This window comes from Passer domesticus, chromosome 8 (assembly GCF_036417665.1).
Source record: "Passer domesticus isolate bPasDom1 chromosome 8, bPasDom1.hap1, whole genome shotgun sequence".
In the NCBI taxonomy this organism is placed as follows: domain Eukaryota; kingdom Metazoa; phylum Chordata; class Aves; order Passeriformes; family Passeridae; genus Passer; species Passer domesticus.
The window spans coordinates 46,462,347-46,478,308 of NC_087481.1; the positions used below are offsets into that span (position 1 = coordinate 46,462,347).

The window sequence follows — 15,962 nt, forward strand, 5'->3', positions numbered from 1 at the left end:
AGCCGAGCGGAGCCGAGCCGAGCGGAGCCGAGCCGAGCGGAGCCGAGCTAAGCCGAGTGGAGCTGAGCCGAGCCGAGCCGAGCCCGGCCGAGAGGAGCTGAGCCGAGCCGAGCCGAGCGGGGCGGGGGGCCCGGCGGGCGGGCCCGCGGCTCCCGGCGCCCTCGGAGCCGCCGCTGCCCTCCGCCCTCGCCGCCGCAGCCCCCGGGCGGACAGAGCTCGCGGTGCCGCCCGGCCCGGCCCGGCTCGGATGCCGCCATGGGGAGCCGCTTCTCCAGCATCCCCGCGCTGCCCCGCGGCGGCCAGGGCCGCCTGCACCGCGCCCGCCACCACCGCCTCAAAGGTACGGCTCGGTCGGCAGCCCCGGCAGCCCCAGCATCCCCCTGCAGGCGGGCACCGCGGGATCCCGGGCACCTGGAGCAGCCCGGAGCGGGATGGGCGCTCCGGACACGCCGGGATCGGCTGGGCAGCCGGGCAGGACGCAAACCTGGGTAGCGCAGGGAGCCCAGTTTGGGATTAGATCCCGGCTGCACACAGCACCGGGCAGGCATCCCGGACACCTCGGGCAGGCTGTGCTCCCCGGGCAGGATGGCTCCGTGCCTGGCACCCCAGCCCTGTCGCGGTGTGACCCCCTGCCCTGCCCTGCCCTGCCCTGCCCTGCCCTGCCCTGCCCTGCCCTGCCCTGCCCGCAGCGCTGCCACTCCTGCCCCGGCAGTGCCCTGATGGGGGCACGGCTCTTTCCAGGCACAGGTGCCCTCGGAAAGCAAAGGGCAGCAATTTGGGGGAGTAAGAGCCCCAAGAGTCCCCGAGTGCTTATCGGTGAATGAAGGCTTTGCTTTGCTGTCTCTTGTAAGGGCTCCATGAATGTGTGTGTGTGCATGGGACTGTCAGTCCTGTTTGGAGGAGGGCAGGGAGTAGTTGGGGTTCCTTGTCTCGCTGATGTGGCTATTCTCATGCTCATAAGGATGCCATCCCTTTTCTGAACTCCTGGGGACCTGTTGGCACCAAATGGGATGGGGGTGACTTCTGTGATGTGGACAGGAGAGCCTGCCAAAGGTCTCCTCCATCTCTGCTCTTGTTTACCCCCTTTTTACTGGAAGTTGGGAGGGTGTTAGCAGAAAATAGCCCATCGTTCATGAATGCAATTTTCTCGGGCAGCAGTACACACACACACACACACACACACACACACACTGTGCGTTCAGCACTACCCGGGTACCTCTTCTCTAAGGTCATTTTCACAGCCAAAGGCACTTGCTAATGGAGGTAGAGGATGTCACACATCTCCCTGTAAGCAGAGAATGAGGGAAGGTGCTGCTCTAACATCCATTTCAGATTATAACTTGTTGCAGCTTCCTCTATGTGTTGCAGAATTTGCAGCCACCAGCATGGAAAATAGTGCTGTTCACCCTCATTTTTTGCTGGGCTTTTGGATACTTCTTTGGCATGGTCAAGGGGAGTGGAAATGGTTAATGATGAGCTGGGCAACTGGTTGTTATAGGGAAGGATTTTCTGATACCTGCATTATTCTTCTGCTGAATCTCTCTGCCCCCTTTGTCTGTACTTGGGTGATTTGGAGCAGTGGTGTGAACTGAGGGTGCTTTTGTCATGGCTGTTTCAGTGGCCATGCAAGGAGATGTTAGGAATGCTCATTGCTCTGTCACAGACGAAGTCAGTGAGAAACTCAGCCCAAGCAATGGTGGTGCTTCAGATCAGACTTGAAAGGAGGGGGATGCTGAATCCTAAACAATGAACCATCATCCTCTGTCAGTGCAAACATGAAGGCACACGCAATGCTGTAGTTGTTGGTATGCAATTGTAAACTGCCAGGGAGGATTTGTCTCTTTAAGAATCTTGCTGTCAGCTGGAAGTCTTTCTGGAGCAACCTTAAGCAGATAAGAATTTATAAACTGGAGCCAGAAGGGACACTGCCACTTAATCCATTAACAGTGGCTTACGTGAGATTTGGAGGATGCTCTGTATGAATCACCTGATTTTGGGAGGGGGGGCGGTGGGAGCAGTGAGTTGTGTGTTAATGGCACTTTGTTTCTATATTTCTTCCTTTAATTTACATTTTAATTATTTTTCTACCTGTACTGAGGCAGCAAGCAGAAATATTCTCAAGATTCTAATGCAAGAGAGCATTGAAATAATTTTAATTTGGAATAAAGAGTGAACAAGGCATTGCCTTTGTTATAAAAACTAAGCAACTGCCAGGGACAATATGTGCCTTTTCTGTCTTTTTTGAAACCAGACTGCCTCAGGTCCTACATTTATATGCAGAATAAACAAGTCTGATTGCATTTGACAGGTTTCTGTAAAATAGACTCAAGGCATAGCAGTGAAAGTATGAATGTCACACAGTTTTGTTACTTATCTGCCATTTAACATTTTGTAAAGTATATTTTAGTTGAAGATCCCCAGTTGTTCTTCCTTCAGTGTCTGGTTTAGTGTTGGGGATAGAGAACTTTTATAAGTTCTGTACCACCATCTAATACTTTTTTACACTGTGACAACCTCTTCCTGGCCTGGTGCCAGGGTGGTTAGGCTCATTCTTGCTTGAGAAGAAGCTGTGATTGCATTGTTTCCTAAGGTGGCTTGCAGACTTTAAATTCAGTCCCTGTACCTTACAAGTTCATCTCACCTAAGTAAGAAGTAACATCTCTGCACATGGTAGAGCTGTCGCCCACTTGTGCTGGAAATTTTTATGTCTTTCTCTTAGTCCTGCTAAAAATGGTCACCTTTAGTTACATAAATCTTCTGAAGACCATGTGATACTTCTGGTGTTGAAGGCATAAGACAGAAATCTCATGAAGACCGACAAGGCTGGCAGAATATTTGCTTTGCTTTAGATGGTCGTGCAAAAGGAGGAAACCACTCAACTTGATTCTCAGGCTTTAGCTGCAGTTTTAAAACCAGGTAACTGCAATAGGCAGGTCTTTATGAAGGTACCTGCAAGAGCAGAGCTGGAACCCCAGGCTGATGATTTTCAAGTTGCTTTTGAGTAAGGTAATACTTTAAAATCTATTATGTCCAGCTGTTTATAAAAGCACTTCACATAACTGTTCACTAGGAACCACCAGACTTGAGCACTTTGGAATTACCTGTTCCAGAGTAGTATGTCATATCTGCATTATGAATCCAGACTTTGGTGCCACAGTTGTGCCTACAGGCTCTGGCTGTTTTGGAGACAGTGAAAACTGAACTCCTCCAGGACTGCAGGTGATCTGATGCCATGGTCCTGATATGGCTGTTAACCTTGAAGTCCTGGCCAGTGACTGGAAGGAGGTTTTCACTTGGCGATATCATGATGGGGAGGTTGAGGTGAGATTATTTTCAGAATTCCTGTGAGTATTTCCCTTCCCATAACCCAGATGTAGTTTGTCAGGGGTGACAGAAGGTGATCCTTTGTGTACTTTCCTAATGCTGTGCAAAAGATTATGATTATCTGGTAACAATCTCCTTAAGGATGCAGCCAGATAAACTCCAGGAAATTTTTGCTGTCCACCCTCTCTGAAATATGGTTTGTGATAACTATCAAACAAGGTGTGTATGGCTGTTTGGAGGGGAGCCAAGTGGGAAAACTCCAGCTGTACTGTATCTAATCTGCTGAATTCTGAGATGAAAAAGATCAGCCTTCTCATCAGTGGCTCTGTGTACTGTTTATTTAGTTATGTCAGGGTAATCTGTGTTGAACTGTTCTAACCAAGGAGATTCTATTATTTCTCAAGAGATGGATCCTCAGTTTAACCCCTCTCCCTCCCCCAAGGTTCTTCCAAGATAGTCTATTCAATTTCCTCTATTAACTATTTTTATTAATCCTGGTGTAACTCATTAAGTTCCCCTCCTTGCCTAGTGTTACATCTTCCCAGTCTCTGGCTTTTGCATTCTTTCCTGCTCAACATTGCTGGAAGTGTTTAACTCTTCCTCCTGTGAGGTGTGGGTTGTGTGCCCTGTTTGGGCAGTGATGTAGCTCCCAGATGTGCTGGTCCAGGATAAACAAATGAAGTTTTCCTAGTCCTTGGGTCAGAAGTGAGGCACAGGACTTGTATGCCATCTCCTCTGCTCCAAGGAGCTCTTTATCCTCACTTGTCTTGTGTCCTCAGCTTCAAGAAGGCTTAGCCATTGCTGTAGACAGCAGATCAATATTACACTGTAAAAGCTAAGAACTATTACTGTCTTCTCTTTTAAATCCTCTCCTCCAGCCTCCTACTCAGGTTTGGTACTCTTTCCTGAGCCCCTCTTGCCTTGAAGAGTGAGTGGCAGCAAGCAGGATTACTTCCTGTTGATTTTCTCATAGGTCAATGCACCTGTGATATTTTTGCAAAAGAATGCGTGCATAGTATTACAGAAACAGCCTCAGCTGCCAGGGATCCTCTTTTCAGCAGTGCTGATTACTCATGGGCTCTTCTTTTTTATTTGTATTACAGTGGCATCCGGAGGCTCCCATTAGGATCTTAGTCATGTTGTGCTGGGTGCTGCTATGGTTGCCTGTACTTATTGCTCATTCATCCAGATAGTGTTTACTCATGGGTCTGGGTGATGTCTGCAGGATGATTTGGGGTTTATATCTTCAGAGTGTCACATGAAGCAGTCTGGCACCTCAACAGAGCAGTTCGTAGTCGTTTCCTTTGCTGGGACACCTGCAGCCAGGGTCAGCAGTGGTTTGCTGGAGGGTGTTGCCACCTCTCTGGCTGCAGCCCCCAGACTGGCAGCCTGTTGTGAAGCACTTGACTAAGAAGGCAGAAGCTTTCCTGCTTTCCCTCACCCATGGAGGGTACCAGTCAGGATTACACAGTCTTGCATTTCTGCAGTTGCTGTTCCAAACATTGTATCCCACTGACACATAAACATGTCAGACTTTCCCCCTATCTCCCTGGTGCTTTATGAGTTTCTGAAACACACGTAGAAGATAGTAATCTGGCTGGTGTAGAAATTTAAATAATTATATATTGTTGAAAGACTGTCCTGCTGCCAGCTCCATTTTGTGCACTCACTAGATAGCACTAAGGGGAGAGTAAAAGGTTATCAGCAACTGATGGTCATAGGGCTTAGAAGATGGGGTGCATCACAAGCATTTTTAGGCATCACAGGCAGTGCATTGTGGGGATACCAACACTGACACTGAGATAACCTCAGCTCCCATTGCCATCATAATTGGTTCTTCTTTGAAGGATTATATAATTTTCTTCCAGCCTTACAGGGTCAGAAGCTTCATCATTCAAGGCTTTGAAGGATGCCTCCTGCTTCCTGTCCTTCTGCTTTTACTCTGTCCAGGGTATGCTTATCTCCCTCTGACCTCTCTGGGTTGTGGGCATAAAGTTTTTCCTGCCTGAGGTTGTCAGGTTTGTATGACCTTCTCCCAAGCACTAGATTTTTTCCCAAGCTACTGAAGTTTGATTTATTGCATTTAAACTGCCTAAAATTGCTCAGTGTTCAGCAATTTATTGATCTTACTTTTCCTTTCCTATTGTCTCTTTCATAAGGTGATGAAGCCTGTTGGTGAAGCAGGTACTGCTGCAACTTTTAACAAATTTCCCAGGAAATCATGTGGTTGGTTTCTTGCCCATGGGTGATTCTCTATATTTCTCAAGTGCAAGAAAGTCTACTTTTGAGAACTAGTAGGAACCAAAACATCAGTTGGATGATTGAGCTAAAAATATTACTGCCAGGCTCAGTAATTAAATAAAGCAAATTAAATACTAGAAATTATGAGGGAAGCCAAACAGAGGAAAATAGAGGCCATTAATAGATTGTTGTGTACATGTGTGTATTATGTGTAGTTCTGGTTCTTCTCCTTCCAAAATCTCAGGAAAGATTCAGAAGAACTGAAAAAGATCCAGAGGTGGGCAACAAGGATGGTCGTAAGTCTGGATTAATTTCATATAATTCATTGAATAAACTAGGACTCTTGTCTGTGGAAAGAGGGACAACTAGACTGGAAATGACTTGCAAGTAAAGAAGGGGCAGAGCTCTACTGTTCACTGTCTCTTCCAGTACAAGAATTAGGAGGACATAAAATGAACAAAAGGGGACTGTAGCCACCTGCAGTAGGTAGTTGCTCAGTTGAGTTCATTGTTAGTGGATGCTATGGATGCTCAAATGGGTCCACTTTTAAGGGAGATTGGAAGAAGTCATGAAAGAGGAATCCTTTGAAGTTTGCAACAAAGACCATTTGCCCTTCTCATTGTGACTTCCCAAGGGTGTCTTCCTAAGGCTACCTGTGTTTAGCTGATAAGGATAGTGCTAAAATGAAAACTTAAAGCTTCAGTGAGAGGTGCAGCTGGGTTGTTCAGATGTTGCAGTGGTAGATGGAGGCAAAGAGCCGGCTCTGGAGCATCCCTGCCTGGTTGTTGACAGGGAGGTTCATTGCCATGTCAGTGTCAAAGTCATACACAGAGCATCCAGGCTTTATTTGGGAGGCAGAAGAGATTGTAACTGGGTCTCTGTACAAGCTTTCTTAGATATGACTGTGTCTCCTGCACACTGTGACTTTGACAAACGCAGTTGCTTTTCCTTTTGTGGGCTCTTTTTGAGTAAGAGAAAGCAGGTTCTCTCTGCTTACAATGGCCTCCTAATGACTGAAGCCTAAGTAGCCACTGCTTCATTTTGTTTCCTAGACTGTTGAAATAGCAGGTTTTGTGGATATTCCCATATCTGGGAAGATTTCTAATACAGCGGCTTGGGAGATTTCCGATTTGGCAGCTGTTCTTACCTACTGCTGCTAGGATAATTGCAGGACCCAGCTACTTCTGCAGCGCTGAAATTGTTGCCCGTGGCAAGTACATAAGTACATGTTGTTTTACTTACAGTGTGTACCTTCACAGGGGCACTTATTTCAGGCTGGGAAATCCACACATGCTCTGACTTGGTCTGCCTTGAAAGTTTAGGACATCTGAGTAATCCAGTTCTGAGCTGTGACAAGGAGTGGGCTCCACAATACTGTGTTTCAGGATTGTCTTCACCTAGAAGTGGTTGGTCTAAGATTAACCTTAATCACAGCAGTGTGCAGGTGCTCAGTGCTGTGCTGCAAACTGCCAAATCCCAAAGTGGTTTCTCACTTTAATCACAGCACCATGCAGGTGCTCACTTTTGTGCCACAAATACCAAAGTAGTTCTGGGGATCAGCACTGAATTTTCACTGAAAGTTAGGGTCTAACAGTGGTTAAAACTTTTGTTGTGTGACATATCCATGAGGTTAGGCTGCCTTTTGGCCTGGCTAACCAGGGCATTGCTAAGCTGAGTGGCTGGAGAAGAGGGTAGACACTTACTAAGATCTGGGTTGCTGTAAAACTGTGGTTAAAATTGAGGTGGGGGTAGGTTTTGATCTCCTTTTGTTCATGGGGAGCTTGAGATGGTAAAAGTGTATTGTTAGAAGATGCTAGTTCATGTTTACACTATTGGTTATTTGGCCTTTCAAGTACAGGATTAAAATAGGATTTTGTTTTGGAATTACAGGGCAGAGGATGCCATGGTGGCATTATGTCTATACAATCCTCCATTAGTCCATCTCAGTTCAACTTTTTGCTGAAGCATAGGGAAGGAATCTCAGCTCTCAGAAAACTGTCAGGTTAAACTGTCAGGTAGGGCTCTTCTATGCAAAATTTTGAAAAGTAAATATTAATAGTTCTTTGCCAGCCTCAGAGATAAAAATCCCTGGCAGGTTTTTTAGTTTCAAAACACCCACCTGAAGTAAACTTTTTTTTAAAAAACAATAACAACATTTTAGTAAAAATTTATTCTAAAGTGCAGACATTACTTGTGGAGTCTCCCTCCTCTATTGTTTCTTTGTATTTAGTATTTGAGTTTCACACTGGTAACACTGACACTTTCCAGATGTTCCTGCATGAGTGTAGGCACGGATTCACTATTGGCTTAATCTCATCATTTTTATGATATGACCACCACACATCCTATATCCAGCACCAGTGCTTGGGAAGATTTATTCATCAAAGCAGTGACTGGGGTGCTGTGTAACTAACTGGTGCCACTGTCAGTAACTAGCAGTGGGATAGCAAAGAGGGAGCCTGGTTTCTGAAGATACAAAGGATAGATAGGCAAACAGATCTAGAAACAGAGCTAATTGACCATCCAGGTTCCATATTTTCATCAGAAGGCTAGTTCAAATCTCCTCCTTAGGTGGTATCTCTTTAATATAGCATTAATTGTATTGGTATTACTCATGATTTCTTTGATTTGGGTAAATGCTGCCATTGTGTTTCTAAATATCTATCTTGCAAGATCATTTTTGTCTGTGATTAATGCCTATTTTTTATAATTAACAAGTATTTACTAGGCAGGACTAGAAGAGATGGTTTCCCATAGAAATACTGAGTCACTGTAGAAGACAGGACACAAATAACTGTAAATGGTGCAAACAGAATCTGTTTCTTACGTGAGCAAGTGAGTCACTTCAATAGATATGACAGAAAATGGAAAAGACAAAATGTTCCTCACTAATTGATTACGTTCATCAAGTACAGAAAGGGGAGAAGTAGTTGAAATTTACTTTCTTTATTAAAAATGCAGTAAAAATATAATGAAGGTTGTTAGTGCCATATTTCTACATTCCTACTCCTGTTTCTGTGTTATCATTTAGTGCTTTTGTTTTAATGGTATGACCCCTCAACAATCACATCCTTAACAAGCATGACATAAAATAAAGGTGCAAAAAGTTCTCCCTAATTAAAAGCATGAATAATTTTTTCTTTACAAGGTTTAGAGTTGAGATGCTAAGAGATATGTACTGACAGCTGAGAGCTTTGCTCCTCTGCTTGAAATCTGCCTTACATTAGTTGTGGAAGAAAGCTCTTGCCATCTGCTGGGTGGAGGTCATCTGGTGTTCCGTGCATTTCCTCTGGGTGGTTGTTCTCAGGCCTTACAGGTTGTGTCCTGCAGGGCTTAGCAGAGGTTAAAAAGTGGCTGCAGGTTTCAAGCAGAGCAGTGGTGCAGGTGGGACCTGCAGCAGTGCGTGCAGTGAGCTCTGGCTGCTCCTGCCCATGCAGAGTGTGTTTGGTGGCTGAGCAGACACTGTCAGTCTCCTGTTGTCAGTCCAACATGAAGCCCAGGAGGAGAAACTACGGAGTGATGGGTGGAAGCACTGACTGAGGGTGAACTCCCAATTTGGAAATGTTAATGCTACATCCATTATTAATAACCCCACTGCAACAGCAAAAATGCTTTGCTGCAAACGAAGCTGTGACACAGGGAAGTAGCAGGTAAAATTAAAATTTTATACTTGTTGTGGTCTTACAATAAAGGTTTTGTGATACACATGCAGCAATGCTGCTATAAATAGTCTCGTTATCTAATCTTCCAGCTCAGTGTATGACAGAAGATTAAAGTAAGAAAGCAGTTCAGTGTAGCTTTTAGCTGTTTTCCCACTGCTTCCCTTGCTCCTGCTGGAGCATTATTACTGTGTCCCTTGTAATTCATATGGAGACAACATTATTCAGAAGTACAGAATGTCACTAGGAGGAGGAGAGTTCAGAGAAAACCCAGAAGATTTATGACATAGTTTAGATAAGGCCATGGAGGAACTGACATGAGTAGAATAATGACAATTTGCAGTCCAGCAGCGTTTCTGAGGGGGTGCTGAGAACTTCTTCATGCCAGCTCCATCAGGTCAGATACAGAGCAGAGCATGCTTTAATAAGGTGTTCTACACGCTTGATTGCAGAGGGAACCCTTTTGCTAATAAATAATCCAGACACACCAAGTTCTGTCCATGTGGGTCTAGGACCTGATCCAAAACCAACAGAAAGTCCTCAGAAAATTTCACAGAGGCACAGCTAGCACAGAGAAATCCTTTTTCTCCTTTTGATCTTATTTCTCATGGGAGAAGGAGGAGCTGGTTTGAAGACAGGGAGGTTCCTTTCCTCCCCTCTCTGTGCCTTGTTGGTAATGCGAATCCTCATTTCTGACCCTTCCTTGGAGATTCCCCATGCCTGTTTCACGTGGGGCACCTGAAGCCACTGATGAGTGCTGGGTCCTGGGAAAGCTCCCCTGGAGCAGAGGCAGCTAAAAAGGATCTTCTGCAGCCTCTGTGTGTGGACACAAACAACCCTTTCCCACAGAGGACTGAAGATCACTTTCAGAGCTGACATGGAGTTTTGCTGTGTGACCATAGGAGGAGGCGTGAGGGAGCGTGGCTGTTGTAGATCTGGAGCCCCATGAAACTTGAACCATCCTCTTTTTGCTCTATGAGAGGAGTTAGGAATCCTTTGAGTGTTTGTTCAAGCCCAGCACAGCTGACCTGCTGCAGGGTGTCTTCCCTGGAGGAAGCTCTCCACCAGCACTGTGCTGGCACTTGTCCAGCCACCTCAGTGGAGCATGGTGCTGGGCACACACGTGTTCCACAGCCATGGGCAACTGCAGAAGTCTTCTTCTGTGCCCTCATCACATCTTCTCATGGAGGAGTTAAAGCAAAGATAAAACTTGAGGAATTGAACCTCACCACAGCTGTTGCAGGGAGGGAGGAAAGAGCTTGTGTCATCCCCTCATCCTGGAACAGGCTGACCCGGGGCCTGATACTGCTAGGAAATTCTTTACCAGTCCAGATTCTGGTATTCCATCTTAAATTCCCAGGCATAAGCAATTACAAGCCCTGGGAGGTGAAATGCTCTCTGGACATGGGCTTACTTGTGCTGGAGCCTGTTCAGCAGGAAGGAGTTTAGATTCTGTAGGCAGATCTAATTTGCTGTTGGAACAGAGATTTTTATATATAGTAAAATGCTCCCAGGTGTGCTTTTCAGTAGTGCTTCTGGGCTAAAGGAAGGATTTATTAATAAGAGGCACCCAAACCTTATTACACACTGCAGCAGAGCTGGAACAGGGTGCTTTTGCTCTGATTCAGGGAGCTGATTGAATTCAGTGACAGATGCCAAGTATTTATGTCCTTGCCTGAGTTTATCTTTTAAATTTGAAAGTGTTAAAAGCAAGAGTTATTTTTGGAATAAACATATTAAATAGTGATGGAGAGCTCCATCTGAGTGTTGGTGGGATGGTATTTTATTGTTACATGTTGTTGACCAAAATGTACTGCTCAGACCATCAGAACAGAAAACTGTGGGGGTAATACATTGCTCTAGATTTGCATCAGAATACTGGATCTCAGAGGGCCCAGTGACTTTGCTTGTAACATTGTTTGGGATCATGAAGAACACAGTAAAATTATATTTATTGTATATTTACAATTAATCCAATACATTGCCACACAATTGTAATATTTCCTGTATAGTTCCAGACAGCTGTCCATATTTCTACATTAATGTGTCTATAGCTCAGGGGGGCTATTTGAATTTTATATTTTTTGTCATACTGACAAATGTCCAAACTCTAGAGAAGCTGTTAATTGCCTTGGAAACCATTGCCACCCCACCTCTTGGTTGCTCACTCTCCCTCCTACCAGTAGTCTTTGAGCTTCTATATTTAATTTATTCTATTACATCACCTAAAATAGCCCCTGGCCTTTGTTTTTGCTTATAGCTAGTCATGCCATTTAGAGTTTAAAATTATTTCTGTTTTATTGTAATCTCCATAATGACTATTTTACTGTTTTATTTAGGGTAAAACAAGTAATTATTGTTTAGCTGTTTAATCTTTCCATGGGCCATCTTGAAGCCCTTGAATGGTGACTCTTTACAGCTGAACCAAGACTCAGGGTGAGGATGAACAGCTGACCCATAAACTCCAGGCAAGTTGTCGCATTTCCAGTGCCTCTGAGCCATCTTGTGCCTCAAAAATTAATGCTACTTACAAATTGCCTTCTGCTGTGCTCCATCAAATGCTAAGATGCTGTAATTATTTATGACAGTTAAAATCTCCTGATGCATTCAAATAAAAGCCAAACACATAGGGAAAGCGTGTCCTGTGGAGGAAGGTTGCAGCATGAAAGATGGCTTGTTTTGACTGCAGGTCACATTGAGGGGCAAGCTTGAAATACACGTAAGAGATGGAGACCTAGATGTGTTAGATTTTTAAGGGAAACTCCATTGCTGCTGTCATTGGACTATTTTCAGGTGTTTGGATGAGTGAATGACCCAAATATAGTCTAAGCCTGTGACTATTCCATTTTAATAGCAATGCAAATGCAGTAGGTGAAGGCTACGAGTGCTGCATCTAATTTAGCAGTGTTGCTTTAGCAACATCGTGCAGGATGCAAATAGTCTCCTTGGTAACACTTCCTAAGTGTCATTAGATAAGCCATGGTTATAAACACGGAAGCAGATCAGGAGAGGCATGCTCTTGTGCTGTGCCTTTTTATAGCCCCAGACATCACGAGTGGCAGGATGGCAGAGGAGAGGGGCAAGCTGTCCTGGGGCTCGTAGTGCTTGTGAGCATTTGTATGTTGTGGTTTGGAAAGCTGCACCAATGGTGATAGGGCTTTCTGACTTGGTTTGAATAAAAACTTTGAAATAAAGGTTTTAAATAAAGGGAGGTGGTTGTTCCTGTCCTGCCCAGTTGATGCAGACATACATGAAGTGTCCTCATGCCTCTCCAGCAGATGCAGATGGCAGATGTTAACACTTCTTCCCTCTAATGGCACATTTGAGTCTTGGTGAGTTTTGAATCTACAGGTTGGGAAGGGGAGAGGAAAGGAGACCCCAGAGCTCAGTGTGAGTGTGACTCCCCCATGTTCACCCTGGAAAGAATGTGGAGGTTGAGATGGTGGTGAAGGATCTGCCTCTGGGCTGGGATTAAGCACAGGATCTGCTCCCCTTCTGGTGATCTTGCCCTGTTCTACTGTCATTGCCAGTGGATTACCTCTCCAGGACTAAATTTGGCTTTCTCTGTTGAATTCCGAAGACCCTTTCCCAGGGATCAGCAACAGAGTAGAGATGAAAGTGAGGAATGGGGGTTAATTTGTGCTCAAAACCAGGGCAGCTGTTTCTGCTGTTGGCATTGCCATATAGAAAAGACTCATGAATTGAGGCAGAATCCCACTGGTCGATGCCTGAGGAACTCATCCAAGGAATGTGAATGCCTGATGATGTCAACTGGAGCACATGAAAGACAGTGGAAGGAGCCAAGTCCACAAGAGCATCAAAACAGGTTTATTCTGGTTTGGGATGAAAGTCTGAAAGAGCAGATGGTTTATTTTATCATGAGTTTGACCCTGTGTTAGTAGAGGCAGACAACTGGTAGAGTTTTGCATTGTTTTTTTGGAAATCCTCTGAACCAAAGCTAAGCTACACCCTTTCAGCAAAACCCCTCCTGTAACCTTTAGGTCCACCCACAAATCTGTTCACTGGAGACTGGCCAGTCCAAGCAACCTCTTTTAATTTCAGTGGTGTGTAGCACTTTGCAATTTAGGTACATGGCAGAAGACCTGCTGCAGTTTCCCCCATTCTAATAGAAAAAGGAATTCAAATATCAGTAGTCTCTTTTTACAAGGAAAACTCAAGAATAAGCAGAACAACCATCCCCCAAGCCTTTATTTGCTCCCTAATCCTCTTGGAATTTATCCATCTTCGTATCACTCATGTCTCGTGGTCTCTGTTGTAAATGTCAGTGCTAATTAATGAGACCTTGGCCCTCTGTGTAGCTGAGTAACAATCCCAGGTTTGTTTGTGAGACGGGTGTCCTTCCATCTCCCCGGGGGATGGCACTGGGGCTGTTAGCCCTGTTTGTGACAAGCTGCAAGAGGCAGAGTCTGAAACACCTCTCCACCTCTGTAGTGTCAAAACATGCAGGTGAAGCCCTCCTAAGATTGGTGAGAGATGTGTTTCCTAAACATTTTAGAGATGAAAATGAAATTTCTGGGGTCCCCTTACTGAACTGCCTGCATCCCATGGATGTAGGCATCTCATTCCTTCCCATGCCATGCCCTCCCTATGCTGGGCTCCTGAGACCCCAGTGGAAGGCACTTGTGAGTTTTCTGCTTTGAGTCACTGGACCACAGGATGCCATTCCAGTCCTAAGGCAGAACATTGCTGCTTTCTCTGTGCAGCATAGCAGCCTTGATGCAGTGGATCCTGGGACTGATGTGAAGGTGAAGTTTGGCTCTGAATCCAAATTATTCTGCAACAGAGCATCTGAGTAGCTGTTCCTCACCACCATGGTCTGTGGCTTAGTAGGACACGAGAATTTGGACAAATGACTCTGCTAAATTGTAGCTCAGCCCTCAACCTGCCCTTCCCTCTGCTGTATGCAGGATGGAGCATTTCTCCCCAGGACAACTGTATTCCTGCCACATGTCATGTGGAGTTCTTAACCATAGTGTTTTAAGCCAGTTTGGGATAGGAAAATTATTTCTGTTGCAGAGAGAAGGGTTGTAGCTCATGCTTCCTGGTGAGAATCACAAGGCAGGAGGGCTAAGTTTTTTTATGCATGCCCTCTCATGGCACTTCAGAGTCTCCAAGTAGAAATGTATGTGTGGCAAGAGCAAACCTAAAGCCTCTCCTTGTCATTGCATAACACGTCTCTGTGGCCCTTGACTGTGCTCTGTTTTTGCAAAGCCAAACATTAAACTCTCCGTGATGAATTAGACCTGATTCTAACCTGGTCTAGCTGGAGAACTGAGTGCATTTTGTACCTAAAGTCACCATAAAGTGCAAAATGCTTTTTATGGGACATTTAAAATGCACCATAGGGGACATTAGCACATTCTCATTGGTCATGGCCCAGGGTGGAGTTCAGCTGAGACTCAGCTTCCATGACAGGTGGGACCACAGCAGCTCATCCAGGTGTGTGCAGTCCTTTTTGGGGTTCTCAGCTGGGCACACTGGTCCTGCCCATCCCCTCCATGGTTGCTGCAGCCACACTGCAGCCTTGCTGTGAGCCAGCTCAGGCATTTCTGCACTTGCACCACGTTCTCATCCTGAACAGCTCCTCTGCACGATGCCAGCTCCTTGCCCATCAGGCAGAAGGAGTGATGCTTTTGTACTGCCTGCCCTGCCCTTTTGTATTCCCTGCAGCACCTGGGTTTTCCTTGGAGATCTCCTGTTACACATGGAGCCTGGCTCTCTTCCTGGGGCTGATGTAAGTGCAGAGCCCACAGTGAGGCTGTGAGCCAGAAATCCCCCAGTCTCACCTTGCACACCTGAGGCTGGAGGGCTCTTGCCATTGTACAATTGCAAACTTCCTCAAATCAGTGTTTCAATACAAGAAAGGCAGTTCTGGACTTTCTGAGACTTTGTGGGTTTTTGGTTTTTTTTTGTTCATAGTGGGAATCAGGAATTCCACATCTAGTTGTGGCTTCCTAACCCTAAAGGAAATCCCTTCTTTTCTCTCTTGGTCAGTGGATGCTGATGTTTTGCCATGCAGCCTTGATTAGGGGTGGGGGAGCAGTGTGGGATCACACTGTGGCTCTGAGGAGGGATGCTCAGTCCCCCTGGGGCAGTGACAGACATTGCTCCCCAGCTCCTCACCTGCACTGCTCCTGTCCCCTGTGCACTGGCTGCCTTGTGTCTGCCAGCCAGGCTCCCCCAGGCAGCTCAGGGGGCCAGACGTGCTCCTTGCCCATCTCCTGGTAGCTGGGGGAGGTCTGTAGATGAGGGCTGAAGTGTGTCCGCACAGCAGGATGGCATCCCAGTCCCCAGTCCAGCCAAGAGACTCTTTTCTCTAACCCATCTGTCCCAATCTCTGGCTCTTGCTCTGCTGCCTGTTTCTGTGAAAATGCTCCTTTTTGATTTTCTTCACAAAAAATTAGCACAGACCAGAAGCAAGAATCCTTCCCAAGTAGCTGGTGCAGCCACAGGGCAGCTCCCCCTTTGACACACAAGTCCCTTATTCAGTATTCACTTCTGGGCACAGCTGACTTTTGCCCCTCTCTGCTTGCTCAGATAGGGGTGTTCTCTGTTGCTTGCTGGGTGCTTCCTCTGCAGCTGGGAGCTGCTTTCACAGCATGCAGTGACCTGCCCTGTCTTGGACTGTCACCCTGCTCTGTTATTTTTATATTCTTAGTGGCCTTCCTTGTGCAATAACATGATTTAAAAAATTTGGTAAGCATTTTCTTAGCAGAA

The 15,962-nt window shown here is 45.8% G+C and overlaps 1 protein-coding gene across 1 annotated transcript in view; it reads left to right on the plus strand.

Moving 5' to 3' along the window:
* The first annotated feature begins 95 nt into the window (after positions 1–95).
* Positions 96–15,962, plus strand: part of NEURL1 (neuralized E3 ubiquitin protein ligase 1) — a 143,024-nt gene continuing 127,157 nt past the window's right edge. Inside the window, exon 1 of the mRNA XM_064431213.1 lies at positions 96–340. Coding sequence (XP_064287283.1) covers positions 256–340 — 85 coding nt within the window. The 5' untranslated portion in view covers positions 96–255. The remainder of the gene's footprint in view (positions 341–15,962) is intronic.